The 18,628-nt window shown below is 46.1% G+C and overlaps 1 protein-coding gene across 1 annotated transcript; it reads left to right on the top strand.

Annotated features, from left to right (window-relative positions):
* The first annotated feature begins 14,625 nt into the window (after positions 1–14,625).
* Positions 14,626–18,415, top strand: LOC142502251 (transcriptional coactivator YAP1-like). Its single transcript, XM_075613091.1, has 4 exons — positions 14,626–15,055; positions 16,768–16,934; positions 17,850–17,926; positions 18,334–18,415. Exons 1-4 carry the CDS (start codon positions 15,008–15,010, stop codon positions 18,393–18,395), a joined length of 354 nt encoding a protein of 117 aa, XP_075469206.1. The 5' UTR covers positions 14,626–15,007; the 3' UTR covers positions 18,396–18,415.
* Positions 18,416–18,628: the final 213 nt, after the last annotated feature.

Here is an 18,628-nt window from a genome sequence, read left to right as displayed (position 1 = left end):
GACTTTTGCCTCTGTAACCCCTCTGTGCCCTGCTCCCAGTAAGGAAGGTTGCAACTAAGTGAGGTGATGTAGGTGTTAGTGCTCAGACTCTCATCCCTTATTCTCAGGGTGCTGGCGTCGGGGCTGGTATTGTAAGCTGATGTAAGAAGGGGCGTCGGGGACTTTATTTGTCAGACAGGTTTACTTTATTTGACAAGACGGCTTTCATACATTCTTCTTCCCTGGGAACCCAGCGAGTTCCCCCTGGGGGGTACTCATGTCTTTGTCACCTTCCCTTGCCCCGGGTTAAGGGGAATTTGGAGTGACTCCAGTTCACTGGAGCTTGAGATTTGGCTCCAGTGAACTGGAGTCATTCCAGGTATTATCCAAGACTCGGTGTAGGGGTGTAATTCTTTTCTTTATCGGTGAAAATGTTTATTACATTTTCCATAACAAAACATATTACATTTCAACAGGACCACAAAATACCAGTTTTCAGTGATTGCAATATTCCTTTACATTTAACAGTACAGTAGGGCCCCACGTTTCGGCGATACAGCGGTACAGAGAAGGGGGCCGCCATGTCTGTGCATGCACAGAACGGGGAAGTCAGAGGTCGCGCACGTGCAAAACGGGCGGTTGCCGAGGGTGCGCATGCGCAGAACGAAGGTTGCGCGCGCCGAACAGAGGTTGCGCATGCGTAGAAGGGGGAAATTGCCAGTTTGCGCATGCGCACACGCCGCAAATCGCATACCGTTTTCCGCCAATTTTTGCTTTGCGGCAGGCCCTTACAACAGAACCTGCGCATGCCCAGGGCCCTGCTGTACGCTAAACCAGTAAATAATATATTACAATTACATTAACTTTAGACAATGACAAACAAAAACCTAAATTAAGATTTAAATCGATGAGTTAGTCCTATCTGCATTGCATCATGGGTTTGCATTTCCCTCTGTACGTCCTTCCCCTTTACCCACAGTTTCTTTTGATGTTTCATTGCTATAGGTCCTAATCTTATCTAAGGATAACAGGCATTAGATGTTTTATTCTCCCCCGCCCCCCCTCCTCATCATCACCTTCTGTGCCTCTCACGTACCAGACTTCTTAGTAAATAATAATAATAATAATAACACGACATTTGGTCAAACGCCTGAATCACAACCTCTGTCCCTGTCTAACATTTCAATACAGGGATCCCATTTTTTAAATAGTGTTTCCGTTTTTAGCTCTTTATTGGTTTCGGCTTCTATTTTAGCTAACATGAATAATTGTGTTAAATATTGGTTTAGCATGTCCATGGTAGGGGGTATATCCTTTATCCGTTGTAACATTATGTTTTTTCTGGCCGCCAATAATGTAATTTCTACGAACTTAGGTATTCTCACCTTGTTATTCATGATCTTCCATTCATCAAAGTTGCCAAATATAAAATAAACTGGTACTTTAAAGCTGCAGTTCAAGCTGCCGTTTTTTAAAATATATATATTTTTCCCATTCAATATGTGGATAAATACAATGTGCACACTGACAAGTGATTAGCTAAGCTGCAGATCAATCTGTTCTCCTGTAATCGATCGCTTGCTCTGGGTTATTTAATTCAGTTCTTGCACAGCATTGTGGGCAATGTAGTCCTGGAATATGATTGACTGGGCAGTTACTAGTTACAATTGGTGCACTGCTAGAGAGAGGGCGGGGCTCACGAGCCAGAGCCTGTCAGAAGGGGAAGGGGCTGTCACTTTGGAAATGCTTCCTACATTACAAACATTACAAATTTCTTTAAAACAAAAATATGCTACAACTATTTTCTCATAGTACAGAACTGATTTATTAACAAAACACACATGGAGGATATTGCTTGAGCTGCTGCTTTAACCGCAGTTATTTTAACACTGTGCTTTATATAATCCAGCACTTGGTCCCAAAGATTAGCAATCTGGGGGCAGTCCCATAAACAGTGTTTCAGGTCTGCTTTAGGTTGTTGGCACGTTGGACATCTATACCTGGACTAGCTGATATACCCGGCGTTGCCCGTGATGTAATGTTCTGCCTCCCCCATCCTCCCTCAACTCCCTTCCCCCCCTCTTCACAGCTGTTCAGGCTTCCCCCCCTTCTCTCCTGACTCCCTCCCCCCTCTCTCCTGACTCCCTCTCTCCCCCCCTCTCCCCTGACTCCCTCTCTCCCCCCATCTCTCCTGACTCTCTCTCTCCCCCCTCTCTCCCCCCTCTCCCCTGACTCCCTCTCCCCCCCTCTCCTGACTCCCTCTCTCCCCCCCTCTCTCCTGACTAACTCCCCCCCCTCTCTCCTGACTGAATACCACCCCCCTTCTGTCCGCTGTGCGCCGCCATCTTACCGGGGGCAGCTGCAGGAGGAAGGGGGTCCTTCAGGAGGCTGCCTGCCCACTGCCTTTCCCCCCGCCGGGGAGGGAGGGAAGTGAGCGTTGGCGGCTGGGGCAGGAGGGCCGCGCCGCGCTTCCCCTCCGTCCGGGAGCCGGTGGGGGGAGGGAGAGGGGGAGAGAGGGAGAGGGGTAGAGAGAGAGAGAGAGAGTTGGGTGACGTCTCATAGAGCCGGGTGACGTCATAGAGCCACCAATCTGATTGGCCAGAGGCTGAGGACCAATCGGATTCACCGCAGCTAGTACCAACCTTTCGATTTTATATATTAAGATTTGTCTGTATTCTTGTAACTTATGTTAAAAGCACAATATGCCCGTGTGTCAGTTTTAGTTGCATCTCTCTCCACGTTTTTGATGTGATAAGTTTTGTAGTTCTATCTAAACCAGTAAATATTACATCTAACGCCGTTATTTCCTTGAAATCTTTTTTTCCAGGCCTTAAAAACCTTTTGTGAAATCCTCTCCTGATTTGTCTCTTACTAAATGGTATATATAGGATATAGTGCATCTGTCCTCTCTGGAAAGACAAACGAAATTATCAAATATATTATTTGACAATACTTCCCTCTTTATAGTTCTCCAGTGATATAATGTGTCACCTGTGCATACGAATAACCATGTGAACTAGGTATCTCCCACTTTTCCTTGAATTCCTCAAAGGTAAGGAGCCTTTCCTGGTCTTCCTTCATCAAATGTCCCGTACACCTTGAGCCCTAGGGGTGTACTTCTATTGAGGTTCCAATCTACCTGTCATCCTTACACTGCACTAGAAGTCCATGCAATGGCAACCTGGGGTGCGTATGCGTAGGGTGGTTGACAGGTCCCTGGAATCCTGATTTAGGGATCCTCTACTTTAAAATGTCACGCATGTCCTCCTTGAAGGGAAGGTAGCATTCCCAGGCATCTTAATTATTATAGTGGCCCTTCCTAGATGAGGGACCCTCTTCCCGAACTGAAAAATAATAAAAGTTCATCATGTATGTATGTATGTATGTATGTATGTCTTTATATAGCACCATTAATGTGCATAGCGCGTCACAGCAGTAATACACGTGACAATCATATAAATAAATAATATAAATAACAGGTCATGGGAATAAGTGCTTCAGACATAAGTGATTCCCTGATGAAGTGGCCTTTATAGTTGCTACGAAACTAGTTGGAATTATACTTTTATTGATCTACTAGTACCCTTAGTATTCTATCACTTTGCTGGTTAAGTGAAGCTGGCGTGGGAGGCAGAGCTGACCCGGATCGGTGAGACTGTCCCTCTACCAGCTACTCCTAAACGGAGCTTGGGACTTATCTACCTGGATTACGTGGAAGCCTAAAGGGAACCCTCCGCTTCTAAAGAGCCCAGCAGATGAAAGCAGAGCCTGATATGACTGCAGATTCCTGACATTGGGTGATCTGCTGCAGCCTTCTCCTGTGTCCTGATACCTGAGTGGTAACAACTGTCATAGTTACAGTTACATGCCTGTTTTACCTTTATCTGATGTACGCAGAACCTTGAATTACTTTTTAATATAAATTGTTCATTCTTACTTCACCATGAGCGTTGTGCGCTGCTTTGTGTTTTGTTATGTATGTATGTATGTATGTCTTTATTTATATAGCGCCATTAATGTGCATAGCGCGTCACAGCAGTAATACACGTGACAATCATATAAATAAATAATATAAATAACAGGTCATGGGAATAAGGGCTTCAGACATAAGTGACATTTCGGAAGAGGAGTCCCTGCTCCGAGGAGCTTACAATCTAATTAGGTATCATATTTCTTCACACAAAGTTGTACAGTAAAGCTGCAGACCAAGCAATATCCTACATGTGTTTTTTTTTTTTTTTTTTAAATAAACCAGTTCGGTACTATGGGCAAATACTTGTAGCATTTTTTTGTAAACCACTCTGAAAGACATTTTTCATGTATTATGATGTAACAAGCATGTTATGTTTCTATAGAAACCATTTACGAAGTCACATCCCCTTCCTCTCCTGAAAGAGACTCTGGCACACCCCTTTTGGAACCCTGCCCTCTCTCTAGCAGTGCACCAATTGTATCTAGTGACTGCCTGGCCACATGATCTTCCCCACTGTTTCTTCGCGGCCAAATGCCTCATATCGGCAGCCATTCTTCTCCTAGTAAGATACCGGAAATACTACTCCCGTTTTGCTCTAAGCTATACAAGACACCGGTGACGGCAAGAGGCCCAAGGTCCATGGCCCCTGCAGTCCGTCCCTGGGGCTCGTCTGGCCCCAGACCCCTGAGTTACCGGGTGATTACATGCCCGGCAGCCCCTTACGTCCTATGTAAGAATGTTCTCTTTATTCCTGTGTGTGATGTAACTGCATACAAACGTATTTTGTGCAACAACAAAGCAGAGCCGAGGTCTCTGGACATGCGGGGCTGGGAAACCATTTGTGCTGCTGCATGTCCGGAGAAAAGGCTGCTGCTGGGACTGGAGTGGGAGAGTGTCCAGCGGCGGAGGTCGGGTGGGGGGAGGGGGCGGCTCGAAACGCGGAGCAGTTGGTTCCCTCCCTGACGGTCGGGGGAAGCCGTTGCTGAGTCCCTCTGATAGGCGCTGCTCTCATTGGCCCGTTTGTATTTCCCTCCACTGCCCTTTCACTCTCTTATCCTGCCTCCAGCCTTGATTGGCCAATACAGACGAGCCCTCGCCTCCTGATTGGTTCCTGAGCAGCATCCGTGCTGTGATTGGTCGCCAGCCCCATCTACCATGATTTCCTATGGTAGCGGGGGGAATCTATGTAAGGGGAACCAGAGAGGTATGAACGGTTCCTACCTTATCGGAGAGTGGAAGCAAACCCTGGGTAAGCCTTTGATGTGGAGCTCAGCACCAAGCCAGCAAGGATTCCCCCCGTATACCCCATTTTTAGTGAGTATAGCTCTCATTGTGTTTTTGTGTTGTGCGTGGTAGCTCCAGCTGGAATAAAAATTATTTGTCGAACTGCTTTGTCCAGTCTGGTGCCTTGATCCTTGGGTTAAGTTCGGGTCTTCCGTGACAACGCCTACCATTGATTGAGATAAAAGCAACAAATTCTAGAGAGATTTGCATCTCCAAAGAATCTCTGAAGAAGCAAGGGCTCAATTTAACTGCCCTATAGTTTTGGAGGAGATCGTAGGAGCACTTAAGCAACTTAAGACACTTAAGGCTCCGGGACCGGATGGATATTCGGCCTAATATTGTAAATATAGGGTCTCAGAAATGTCTCCATACCTAGTAAAAGTATATAATCTCATATTAACCAAAAAGCTGTGTCCATCCGGCTTTGGATCATCCATTATCAAGCTGATTCTCAAGAAAGATAAAGAACCTGATGATCCGGCTTCATATCGCCCTATCTCGTTACTAAATTTAGACTACAAAATTCTTGCAGTCACATTGAAGCTCCTGGTCCTGGTGTGGTTCATCTTGATCAGACGGGTTTTGTTATGGGTAGACACTCTGTCATTAACATTAAGTAACTTCTTACCTTTATTCAATATTATGGTCTATTCAGTAGCCCCTTCTCAGCAATTAACACTCATGTCTCGACCTGTGACCTGAGCTTGGATGCAGAAAAGGCTTTTGATATTATTGCATGTTCTCACTTGTTTCAAACACTGCCTGGTTTTGGGATGGGAGGAAATGTGATATGTACAGTATCCCCAGTCCACCACTGCTATATTTGCCAACAGGGTATTTTTCCAGTCTGTTTTGTTAGGCGGGCTACTAGACAAGTGTGTCCACTATCACCATTACTCTTTGACTTGGCTATAGATCCATTGGTCATTTGGGAGATACTTTAGGGTCTGAGGATTGTGCCCTCAAGCTTTATATGCAGATGGAAACAAAAGAAAACAGCGCACAACGCCAAATAGTGAAGCAAATTCAACAATATATTATAGAATTAAAAAGGGGGTAATATATCTGCGTACATGAAAAAAGTTGGTAAAAGGCATGTAGTGTGTATCACACTGTTTACCACTCGGCAGCTGTTAACTGTAGAATCGGGTGCTTGCTTCCCTCTGCTGATGCAGCTCAGTTGATTCTGGGGCAGGACGTCAGTCTTTCACTCCCAAGGGGATTTCCCTTCATGCAGCCAGGTTCAGCAGCTGGTACTGGGGCTCGGTGAAATCGCTCCTGCTTCCTGGCCGATATGAAGCTGCTCCTGTACCTCGGCAGGTGTATCCTCTGCACAGAGGTTAAAACGCAGCTTGCTGGGGTGCCCTCAGCGTGCCACGATGCCGCTCCGTCGCGGGACGCTGTGTAATGACGTCACTGTCTACACAGCAGTGGTGGATTCAATAGGGAAGTTTGAACAGTCTTACAAAGTCTCTCACAAGTGTCCAAAACAGCACACAGGATGAAATAAAAACAGGACAGGCCAATACATAGACAAAGGCCAATGTAAGCAGATATAAGGCAATAGAATGTTACATCCAACTAGTTTCGTAGAATTAACTACTTCTTCAGGGAATAATTAGGCCATTACCCAGAGGTCTTAAATACCTCACATAGATACCTTATTGGTCAACCAATTAGGGATAGACCAATCATCTATAATAGGTAATGGACTGCGTGATAGGGAAGATGTGTAGTTTACTTTTAAAACAACAACTTTATTAACAAAAAAAAAACAAAAAAAACAATACCTATATAAACTTACATATAGACAAAACCTAGCATAAATAATTAAAAACATGCTGGAATAAAAGAAACACAATATTAGTCGACTTAAAATAGACACCATCATTACTTGCATAAAAAGATGTAACTAGAAAAAAGCGTAGGATAAAGAAAGGAAAACAGAGATACAGAGATAAATGATACATCCCCTAGGTACAGAGGGGTGGTGAGCTAAAGATTCAATAAAGTGCCCAAATATCCACATCCTCATTTAACCCCTTAGGGGACATAGTATCTAACTTATGTATCCAATATGTCTCTTTAGAAGACAATGTTTTAACTCTGTCCCCTCCTCTTCTATTTACAGGAATCAACTGAATCCCCTTAAAAGTGAGACTTGACGGATCTTTATTATGGTGTATCAGGAAGTGTCTAGATACACTATGTTTTTCAAAACCATTTTTAATATTTCTGACATGTTCCTGAATCCGAACTTTAAGGCTGCGTTTGGTTCTGCCTACATATTGATACCCACACGCACATTCCAATAGGTATACAATATGTGTAGAGGTACATAGAATAAAGTTATCAATATTAAAAACTTCCTTCGTTACTTGTGAATAAAAAGTGTGTTTGTCAGGATGTTGGTCATTTGGGAGATACTTTAGGGTCTGAGGATTGTGCCCTCAAGCTTTATATGCAGATGACTTGTTGTTATTCTGCCAGAATCCATACAGACAAGTTATCATCATGCAATCTGACAGACTTCCGAAGGAGGTCTCAGCCTCCCAGATGTGTGCGTTTATGGGGGGGTATTTAATCTTGTTGCACTGGTGCGATACGTCAGAGACTGGATATTTGGAAAATCTGAGTTTGTCGATTTGGATTAGGTCCTGCGCTGTGAGCTTTCTTCCATTCGCCGTGCCCTCCGCTCCTTCACGTGCTGAAGGGAAGAGTGTACTGTTCAGGGACACAACCTGGGCCTGGAAAAAATGGAGGCAAATGTTCAAACTCCCACCTGCCCTTTCCAGACACCTTCCAATGGTGAGTAACCTCGATTTCGCTGCGGGAAGAGAACCTTCAGTCTTCGATAGCTGGGCCCAGAGCGGCATTCATACCGTGGGGGGTTGTGTCATTACCGGCAGCCACATTTTTCCTACATTTTACCAATTTAAAACTTAATATAATTTGCCAAACTCTTAACTTATAGGGATGGAGACGGAGGCTGGCAGGGTCCTGGAAGGTTACGGATGGACAATGTGGTTGGAGGCTGTCGTTACCCCCTGTCACGTACGGCACACCTGTGAGCGGGTGACCTGTGAGTACATGGGACAAGGGTTAATACACACAACTATTGAGCCAAGTCACTTTTCTCCACACATGGACCCTCAAATGACTAATATCTCCCTTCAATCTGTCCCCATATAGCATCTGTCATGACCAGCACACGTGACATATATGCAGCCAGGGCTAATACACATGGCTACCCTAGCCAACTCACCTGTCTCCTCCACAAGGTACTTCAAATGACTTAATACATATGTATAATTATACGATACCGCAAAGGTATTATTAGATGTACGTGCAGAGCCTCTGGTCTCTGTTTATCAAGAAAATGATGCACTTAAGGCATGTGTTTTTCTTTTAATAAATCAGTTCAGTACTATGAAAAAATACTTGTAGCATTTAAAAAATAAATAAAACTCTGAATTACATTTTTAATGTATTATAATGTAACAAGCATGTTGTTTTTACAGCAACCATTTACAAAGTCACATCCCCTTCCTCTTCTGAAACAGGCTCTGGCACACCCCTTTTTGAGCCCTGCCCTCTCTCTAGCAGTGCACCAATTGTATCTAGTGACTGCCTGGTCACATGATCTTCCCCACAGAACTTTGCATCTTTGGTCCTCTTCTGCTGCACTGACAGCCATTTAGTGAACCCCCGAGCCAAATCTTCGCCGATCGATCAGTAACTTAGCTAATTACTTATCATTGTGAGGATTGTATTGATCACATATTAAAGGGAAATAAAACGGCAGCTTGGACTGCTGCTTTAACAAAAGCTCTGTTGTAGCAAAATGTGTTTGAAAATGTAAATTACTCTCTTCAAAGCATGCAACGGTTCAATCAGAGCCCAAAGTATTACTTATTAAAGGTTAGCTGTAATATTCAAAAATGCAGTGCTTAGATTACAGAAAGAGATTATTACTAGAACATATAGTTATAATAAATGCAGACCGTTGAATCTAACTTAGGTGAGCGTGTAAAATTGATCAGATCTTTACCCAAAGGGTCTTGAGTGGAAATTGAGATTTCTGACCAGACTAGACCCCATGCCTGGAACTGACACTCCTGCCTGTCGCTAACTCTGGAACGCCTGCCTGTCGCTAACTCTGGTACTCCTGCCTGTCGCTAACTCTGGTACTCCTGCCTGTCGCTAACTCTGGTACTCCTGCCTGTCGCTAACTCTGGTACTCCTGCCTGTCGCTAACTCTGGTACTCCTGCCTGTCGCTAACTCTGGTACTCCTGCCTGTCACTAACTCTGGTACTCCTGCCTGTCGCTAACTCTGGTACTCCTGCCTGTTGCTAACTCTGGTACTCCTGCCTGTTGCTAACTCTGGTACTCCTGCCTGTTGCTAACTCTGGTACTCCTGCCTGTCACTAACTCTGGTACTCCTGCCTGTTGCTAACTCTGGTACTCCTGCCTGTCGCTAACTCTGGTACTCCTGCCTGTTGCTAACTCTGGTACTCCTGCCTGTCGCTAACTCTGGTACTCCTGCCTGTTGCTAACTCTGGTACTCCTGCCTGTCACTAACTCTGGTACTCCTGCCTGTCGCTAACTCTGGTACTCCTGCCTGTCGCTAACTCTGGTACTCCTGCCTGTTGCTAACTCTGGTACTCCTGCCTGTCACTAACTCTGGTACTCCTGCCTGTCGCTAACTCTGGTACTCCTGCCTGTCACTAACTCTGGTACTCCTGCCTGTCGCTAACTCTGGTACTCCTGCCTGTCGCTAACTCTGGTACTCCTGCCTGTCGCTAACTCTGGTACTCCTGCCTGTTGCTAACTCTGGTACTCCTGCCTGTTGCTAACTCTGACACTCCTGCCTGTCACTAACTCTGGTACTCCTGCCTGTTGCTAACTCTGGTACTCCTGCCTGTTGCTAACTCTGGTACTCCTGCCTGTTGCTAACTCTGGTACTCCTGCCTGTTGCTAACTCTGGTACTCCTGCCTGTTGCTAACTCTGGTACTCCTGCCTGTTGCTAACTCTGGTACTCCTGCCTGTTGCTAACTCTGGTACTCCTGCCTGTCGCTAACTCTGGTACTCCTGCCTGTCTCTAACTCTGGTACTCCTGCCTGTCGCTAACTCTGGTACTCCCACTAGAACTAACAAACAGTTCCCTCCCCACCTTTATACCCCATGATGACATACATGCACATAGGGAAGGGCACTGGCATGTGCTTCCAGCACTACCCAGCCCCCTGATTGGTGGGTTAACTGCAACATACATTTAGTTACATGGAAAGGTCACATGAAACTTTGCAACATTCCCTCCTGAGCACAGAGTTAACCCCGCGTCCCTGAAGTGCTGGAACCAAGCTACACAACACATTATATCAGCCCAATGTGGGATACAGTGTATATATATATATACACACACACACACACACACACACACACACACACACACACACACACACACACACACACATTTTATGGACAGGTAGGGGTAATTATGCGGGATTAACCTTTATTCAAAGCAGCCACATGTACCCCTACTTTCACAATCAATGCTTGTATTTTTTTAGACAATTTGTAACCAACTCGTGTGCCAGATTGATTAAAATACTTCATAATTTCTGCCAAATTTGTAACCCTTTGAGGCCCCCCCCCCCACCCCCCGAGTCCCTACTGATTTTAAATGGCCATTCGCAGCCTACAGTGAAACGGTGGGAGAAATCCTGGGTATATATTGGCTTTGTGATGGTGCCAGCACACCGTGGGAGCTCTGTGTGTACCAATTGCTGCAGCTGTACTTCGAAAAAGGGAGCTTCGGTACCGCTGTGCTTCGGTACCGCTGTGCTTCGGTACCGCTGTGCTTCGGTACCGCTGTGCTTCGGTACCGCTGTGCTTCGGTACCGCTGTGCTTCGGTACCGCTGTGCTTTGTAGCCGTTGAGGGTCCCCTCTGACGGGCGGCGCTCGAACGCTCGATCACGTCCTGACTGTAACTAGCAGCTACGGCTGCCGCACGCACTCTCCGCAATCCTCGACCGAACCTGAACGTACTCAGGTCCGCGCAGATCTCATAATGGTCGCCCCCATTTTTAAAGGCTCCTCTCCCTCTTTATCCCAACTCTTCCACAGCCGTTATCATGTATTTATAACATGTGTTACCAGGAAGTAATACATGGCGAGTTACCTCTCGTTTTCAGGTATGTCCTGGGCACAGAGTTATGATGACAAATAATACATGGTTACAAATACAGTTACATAAGTGAGCAGGGTTATACATTATATACAAGACATTGCATGCACAGTTAGAGATAATATATATTATAGGCGTGTGTAATAGTTACAGACCAGATTAAAATGTGAGACAGCTTTAGATTTGAAAGAACTTCGCCTGGTGGCAGCTGTGAGAGTCTCTGGCAGACTGTTCCAGTTTTGGGGGGCACGGTGAGAGAAGGAGGAGCGGCCGGATACTTTGCTGAACCTTGGGACCATGAACAGTCTTTTGGAGTCAGATCTCAGATGATAAGTGCTGCGTGTGGTCAGGGTGAGGAGCTTGTCCAGAAAGTATTTGAAGGCAAGACAGGAAAGATGAACTTTGCGCCTAGACTCAAGTGATGACCAATCTAGTTCTTTGAGCATTTCGCAGTGATGTGTGTTGTAGAAAAAGGTGAGGGGTACAATGAACTGTACTCCAAAGAAAATTCACTTAAATGCACACTACCTATATTTAAAATGTAACCTTTAATGTCATATGTAAAAAAAAAGGGGTGATGTAGAATAGCGCTAATGAGGTATTGATGATGAATAAACTCTAATTAAAAGCAACCCCTATGGGGTCTGAGGCAGCCTGGTGCCGAATAGGCAAATGTAACCTGTCCTTCCTGGGCTGAGAAGTTGAATTAACCGCAACGTGCCCCCAAAAAGCCGTGCTCCTCGAAACCGGAAGTGACATCACCGGATGTCAAATACCGGATACTCCGTCACAGGTAGGCGGGACTCTCGGCGGGATTTTCGAGCGGAGGTTCTTCTTAATTCTGGAGCCCAGGAAGGACAGATTACATTCGCCTATTCGGCGCTCATTGCTTGTGTTCTAGAGCCATCTTGTGAGTAGCTGTCCAGTTTTACTCTACCGGATTGGCTCGATTAGTGTTTCATCGTCCCAGATTTTATTATTTTATAGTTGTATTAAACAATTTTTATTTTCAGCTTTGCGTTTGTGAGTCTTGTCTGTGCTGGTTTGTGAGTCTATGTCTGTTATTTTTTGTTAGCTGTGTTGCACTAAATTCTGTTTTTTCTCATTCCATGTTCCATATCAAACGGAGGACATCACATCTGGTCATCACTTGATTATAAGATTGCATCATTGGGACTTGAACTCTTTAATGTCATATACTTAAAACATATATTACCAAAGAAAATGTGTGATAACTATTAAAAATAAATTAAATAAAGTAACTCGTGCTACCAAGAAAGCCTCTCAAGTGTAGATACTACAATGTACCATTGAGACTGGAGTATTAGAGGCTACAAAAGGTGCACACAGCCAGGGTGAGCAAACAAGCCCCCCACTTCAAGCTTAGAATAGATGGTACATCCAAGTGTTCAGTCCCAAGATACCCCAGAAATCATTATCCGAGCTACTACACAGGGGGTTACATATTCGTTACACCCCCTGCTTTTCATTTGACTGGTTTATTCTTTGTCTTCCCCTAAATGGAGAAGAGGTGTAGGAGAATCTATTGAACTTTAGTATATACATTCTAGTTACGAAAATAAGCAAGTTTAAAAATATAACAAAAATCAGTGAACCAAGATGTTTGGCCAAGTTATCTAGTTTGGGACCTTCCCCTCAGTGTTATTTCAATGCGCACACTTTATGGTTTATAAATTTGTACCAGACGATCTGCACTATTGGTTGTTCATTTCTATCTCTATGAGGATCCCCTGACCCCTACATTCCAATATCCGATTACTACACGAGACACCTATCTCTTCAGTCCCAGACGAACCTCAGAGCTCCTTTCAGAGAGAGTAGGTGTCTCTGATATGCCTACATTTCTTTGGGACGTGTGAGTAGCCGTTTCTTTAACGGCCATATACCAATCCTTCCATCGGAACGTATGACACCGTTTTTTGTTATTCCTCTTTTTTTACAAGTGAACCTGCGCTCCCCTGTACCGAAGCTTTCACTGCCATTAATACACTTTGCCCCTAGGAGGGACTGACCACTTAACCATGTCACTACCATTAATACACTTTGTCCTAGGAGGGAGTGACCCCTTAACCATGTCACTGCCATTAATACACTTTGCCCCTAGGAGAGACTGACCCCTTAAATATGTCACTGCCATTAGTACACTTTGTCCCTAGGAGAGACTGACCCCTTAACCATGTCCCTGCCATCAGTACACTTTGCCCCTAGGAGAGACTGACACCTTAACCATGTCACTGCCATTAGTACACTTTGCCCCTAGGAGGGACTGACCCCTTAACCATGTCACTGCCATTAGTACACTTTGCCCCTAGGAGAGACTGACCCCTTAAATATGTCACTGCCATTAGTACACTTTGTCCCTAGGAGAGACTGACCCCTTAACCATGTCACTGCCATTAATACACTTTGCCCCTAGGAGAGACTGACCCCTTAAATATGTCACTGCCATTAGTACACTTTGTCCCTAGGAGAGACTGACCCCTTAAATATGTCACTGCCATTAGTACACTTTGCCCCTAGGAGGGACTGACCCTTTAACCATGTCACTGCCATTAGTACACTTTGCCCCTATGAGAGACTGACCCCTTAACCATGTCACTGCCATTAGTACACTTTGTCCCTAGGAGGGACTGACCCCTTAACTCAAAGGTGCACAAACTGGGGGGCGCAAGATTTTTCTGCGTGGGCGGTTGCAGAGGCTCCGCGCTCTTCCCCAAGGTATTTAAATTAAATGCCGGGGGATCACGTGAGGCCCCCGCAACTTCACTTACCGGTGTGACGCGTCGCCGTGGCAACGCGGCGTCAAATGACGCCGCAGGGTCATGTGAAGTGACGTCACATGACCCCGCGGCGTCATTCGATGCCAGTTGCCATGGCGACGTGACGTCACAAGACCCCGGCTAAAGAGGCAAGGGGGGCGCGAGCGTGGGGGGTGGAGCAGGCAAGGGGGGCGCTGCTCAAATAGTTTGCGAACCCCTGCCCCCCTAACCTCTGCCCCCCTTCAGCTATACAAAGTGTAACCACAAGGGGGCATCAGATGATCTAAGGATTGTGGCTCAATTACATTGCTCCTGGTGCACACACCCGTTAGGCGTTTAATTGACGCCCGTCATTAAGGAAGTCTGACTAATTACATTGCTATCCAAGTGCCCTTGTACCCTGGGCACTTGGCAAACTGGAATTCAATCCACAATCTCCCACTTCCAAGACAGGTCGGCGGAAAACGTCTTATCAAAGCCTCCCGGCTGCGAAACCAGGCGCGGCGACAAACAGCACCAGATTTGTGGATTAACCCCTTCCGAGCCACAGGCGAGGGCATGTCCACGGCCGGGGAGGGAACAGGGTGGGGGGAATAATAATGAGGATACCTGTTCCTTACCTGTAATTAGGACGGGAGGAGTGTCCCAGGGAGGTGTGGGACAGTGCCTTCCTGTCACCTGCCTGTGACAAACAGGACAGGAATGACAGGGGCATCCAGCACACAGGCTGGGATCACGCACAGCTCTGTAGTAATCAAGGGGATCCTCTGACCCTGCCTCCCCCCCCCAGAAAGCAATATGGAACCTGGCTTACCTAAGGGGGAAAACGCAGCTGCCTCCTTAAAGGTACAGTCCAGAAATGAGAAGCCATCTTTAATTCTTGGCACCTTTTTTCTGCTCTCTGCAGAGATTCTTCCTTTTCTTTTTAAATGCGGACGGCAGGTTATGTTGTTATGTGTATAACGCAGGGGCCAACTGCAGTTCTCAAGCCCCCCCCCCCAAACAGCTCAGGTTTTCAGGATATCCCTGCTTCAGCACAGGTGACTCAATCAGTCCCTGCTTCAGCACAGGTGGCTCAATCAGTGGCTCAGTCGAAGACAGCCTCTGATGGAGTCACCTTTCCTGAAGCTGGGTTATCCTGAAAACCTGATCCGTTGGATGGGGGGGGGGGGCGCCTTGAGGACTGGAGTTGGGATAACGGACGCGGTGAGCTCTGGGTTTGCGGTCTATTTGTGACGTTCTTGGTGTGTGACGCCTGTCAGAGCCACGTGCTGCAGCAGTGGGGTCCCTGCGGTCCCCACTCTCCTCCGCCCTGTGGGATTCTGGGTGATATTACGCCACGTTTTCCCGGCAGTAACCTCGTCCCCTCGTTCCTGTCAATACAATGTTTTTGCAGCAAAAGAGAAAAAACGGACGAACCCCGAATCCTAAATATGTTCTCCTTTCTGGGCGTCCTTAACTCCTTCCCTGCCAGCAACGCATTGCAGAGCGATATACCGAAAACATGCAGAGCGATGTAATAACCTGCGGAGCAATATACTGAACATGCAGAGCTATATAATAACCTGCGGAGCAATATACCTCTAACATGCAGAGCTATATAATAACCTGCGGAGAAATATACCTCTAACATGCAGAGCTATATAATAACCTGCGGAGCAATATACCTCTAACATGCAGAGCTATATAATAACCTGCGGAGCAATATACCTCTAACATGCAGAGCTATATAATAACCTGCGGAGAAATATACCTCTAACATGCAGAGCTATATAATAACCTGCGGAGCAATATACCTCTAACATGCAGAGCTATATAATAACCTGCGGAGCAATATACCTCTAACATGCAGAGCTATATAATAACCTGCGGAGCAATATACCTCTAACTTGCAGATCTATATAATAACCTGCGGAGCAATATACCAAAAACATGCAGAGCGATATAACCCACAGAGCAATATACCTCTAACATGCAGAGCGATATATAATAACCCGCGGAGCAATATACTGATAACATGCAGAGCGATGTAATAACCCGCGGAGCAATATACTGATAACATGCAGAGCGATATAATAACCCGCGGAGCAATATACCTCTAACATGCAGAGCAATATAGTAACCCACGGAGCAATATACCTCTAACATGCAGAGCTATATAATAACCTGCAGAGCAATATACTGATAACATGCAGAGCGATATAATAACCTGCAGAGCAATATACTGATAACATGCAGAGCGATATAATAACCCGCGGAGTGATATGTTTCTATTCTCTGGCAGTGTAAGGGTTACAGCAGTTTTCCGATTATATACAAATATTCTGATTTCTATAAATGATTACGTTATTACAATAACGCGTCTGTCCAATAAGATTTCCAGGCGCCAGATCCCTGACCTGAAGAGCTCACAGTCTAATTTGTGTTGGCGTTTGAGACCCAGGGCGAGAAATTGACCGGTCTGATGTCACAGAGCTGTGGCAGTGGGTCGTCAGCTGTGCCTTCCCACTTCAGAGGCCAGTATCTTTTAGAACTAAGAAGACATCTTTTCTCTGCAGGGATACAGGGTTTCTCCCTCACACCAGACCAGGGGGTCTCCGTGTCCGAGCCCTCGGCTAGAAGCTCCGGCCGGACAGCTGACCATGTCAACGGACGCGGGGTGGCCGGACTTGCCCAGCCACTGGACCACTGGTGTGATGAGTGATGGGAGAGTTTTCTTCATCAAGTGAGTGGACAAATACCGCAGGGGGGGGGGGCAGTGTGCTTAGGTAACTTAACCCTTAAATTGCCAGGGGCACCTGCCGGCCGCGCCGGGAGCGAAGGGGTTAAAACGAATCATTTGATTTCTAATTATATCATGAAGATTTCCAACTCCCACCACGGAAATGTTATCAAACGGCAGAAGTTTGTTTAAAAAAATAAATAAAAAAAATAAGAGTAAAACAAAGATAAATAATAGAAATAACAGGCTACCAACTTTATTTAGAAGCGCTCCTCGGAGTGTACTGTACCTTTAAAAAAAAAAAGGAATCGTTCTGATTGGGCTTGTACTTTTTATTACGTTTAATTAGAATTAAAACCCTGTCACATTTTCACATTGACAACGCCCCGTGTCAAAGCAAAGTACACCCAGGAGGAAGCCACAGATTCCAGCGCTGAATTATTTATGAACATGCTAATAACTGCTCTATTGTTATTTATAATAAGAATTCAATGTTGATAATGCATAGCAGTTTGCTGGAAACCCAAACCGTCCGCTCACTTTGCTTGGGTTGTATGTACCCCAAATCGCGTAAACCCGGGGGGAGGGGGGGTTCAATTCCAGTCCTCAAGACCCCCCAAAAGGTCAGGTTTTCAGGATATCCATGCTTCAGCACATGTGGCTCTTTGACTGAGCCACTGATTGAGCCACCTGTGCTGAACCAGGGATATCTTGAAATGATTGAGCCACCTGTGCTGAAGCGGGGATACGCTAAAAACCTGACCTGTAGGGGGGGGGGGTGTCTTGAGGACTGGGGTTGAGAACGCCTGCCTTAACCCTTCGCGCCTCCTCCCGTTGATTTGTGAGGGGTTTCAGGGTCAGATTGGGGCAGGGCAACTGTGACAAGCAAGTGACACACGTCTCCCATTCTCTCTGCAGCGATGACACCGAGACAACGTCCTGGTGTCACCCGGAAACCGGGGACCCCGTCCAGACAGGACAAGGGGGCAGCAGCGGTGAGAAGCTCCCCCCCTAGACCCCTCCATCCATTGTCCTCATACTTTTATACAGACCCCACAGATACAATACAGGGATAAGAGAAGCACACATTCAAGGAACAGCCGGGGGCCCCCGGAATCTTTGTCCTCAGAGCTTACAATCTAATTAGTTGCCTGGGAGTACGAGCTCTGCTCTGGGACAGTGTGCAGTGACACAGACGTGAGTGTTGTGTTGTGTGTAGAAGAAGCGTGCCCATGATGCAGGGTGCTGTGGGTATGTCTGTCTGTGTGTGGTGTGTACACATGCCTGAGTGTGCAATTGTGTTTCTTGAACTTTCTGTGTGTGTATTTGTGTGGGAGTGCGTGTGTGTTGAGTGTTGGTGGTTCTCATTGTGCTGACACAATATTTTCTCTGGGTGTTGCAGGGTTACCGTGCGGCTGGGAATCTGGTTACACACCCGAGGGGTCTGAATTTTATATCAAGTAAGTGAGAAATGAGCAGCATTCCCACAGCGGCTTCTCAACGTGTTACAGGGAAAGAGGGGCTCACTCAGTGTGTCAGTGTCACACACACACACACACACACACACACACACACACACACACACACACACACACGGAGAGGGGTTCCCTCAGTGTGTCAGTGTCACACACACAGGAGAGGGGCTCCCTCAGTGTGTCAGTGTCACACACATATATGAGGGGTTTCCTCAGTGTGTC

Source organism: Ascaphus truei, chromosome 9 (genome assembly GCF_040206685.1).
Source record: "Ascaphus truei isolate aAscTru1 chromosome 9, aAscTru1.hap1, whole genome shotgun sequence".
NCBI classification, from domain to species: Eukaryota; Metazoa; Chordata; class Amphibia; order Anura; family Ascaphidae; genus Ascaphus; species Ascaphus truei.
The sequence above is the reverse complement of the archived record's forward strand: the minus strand, read 5'-3'. Positions and strand labels throughout refer to the sequence as shown.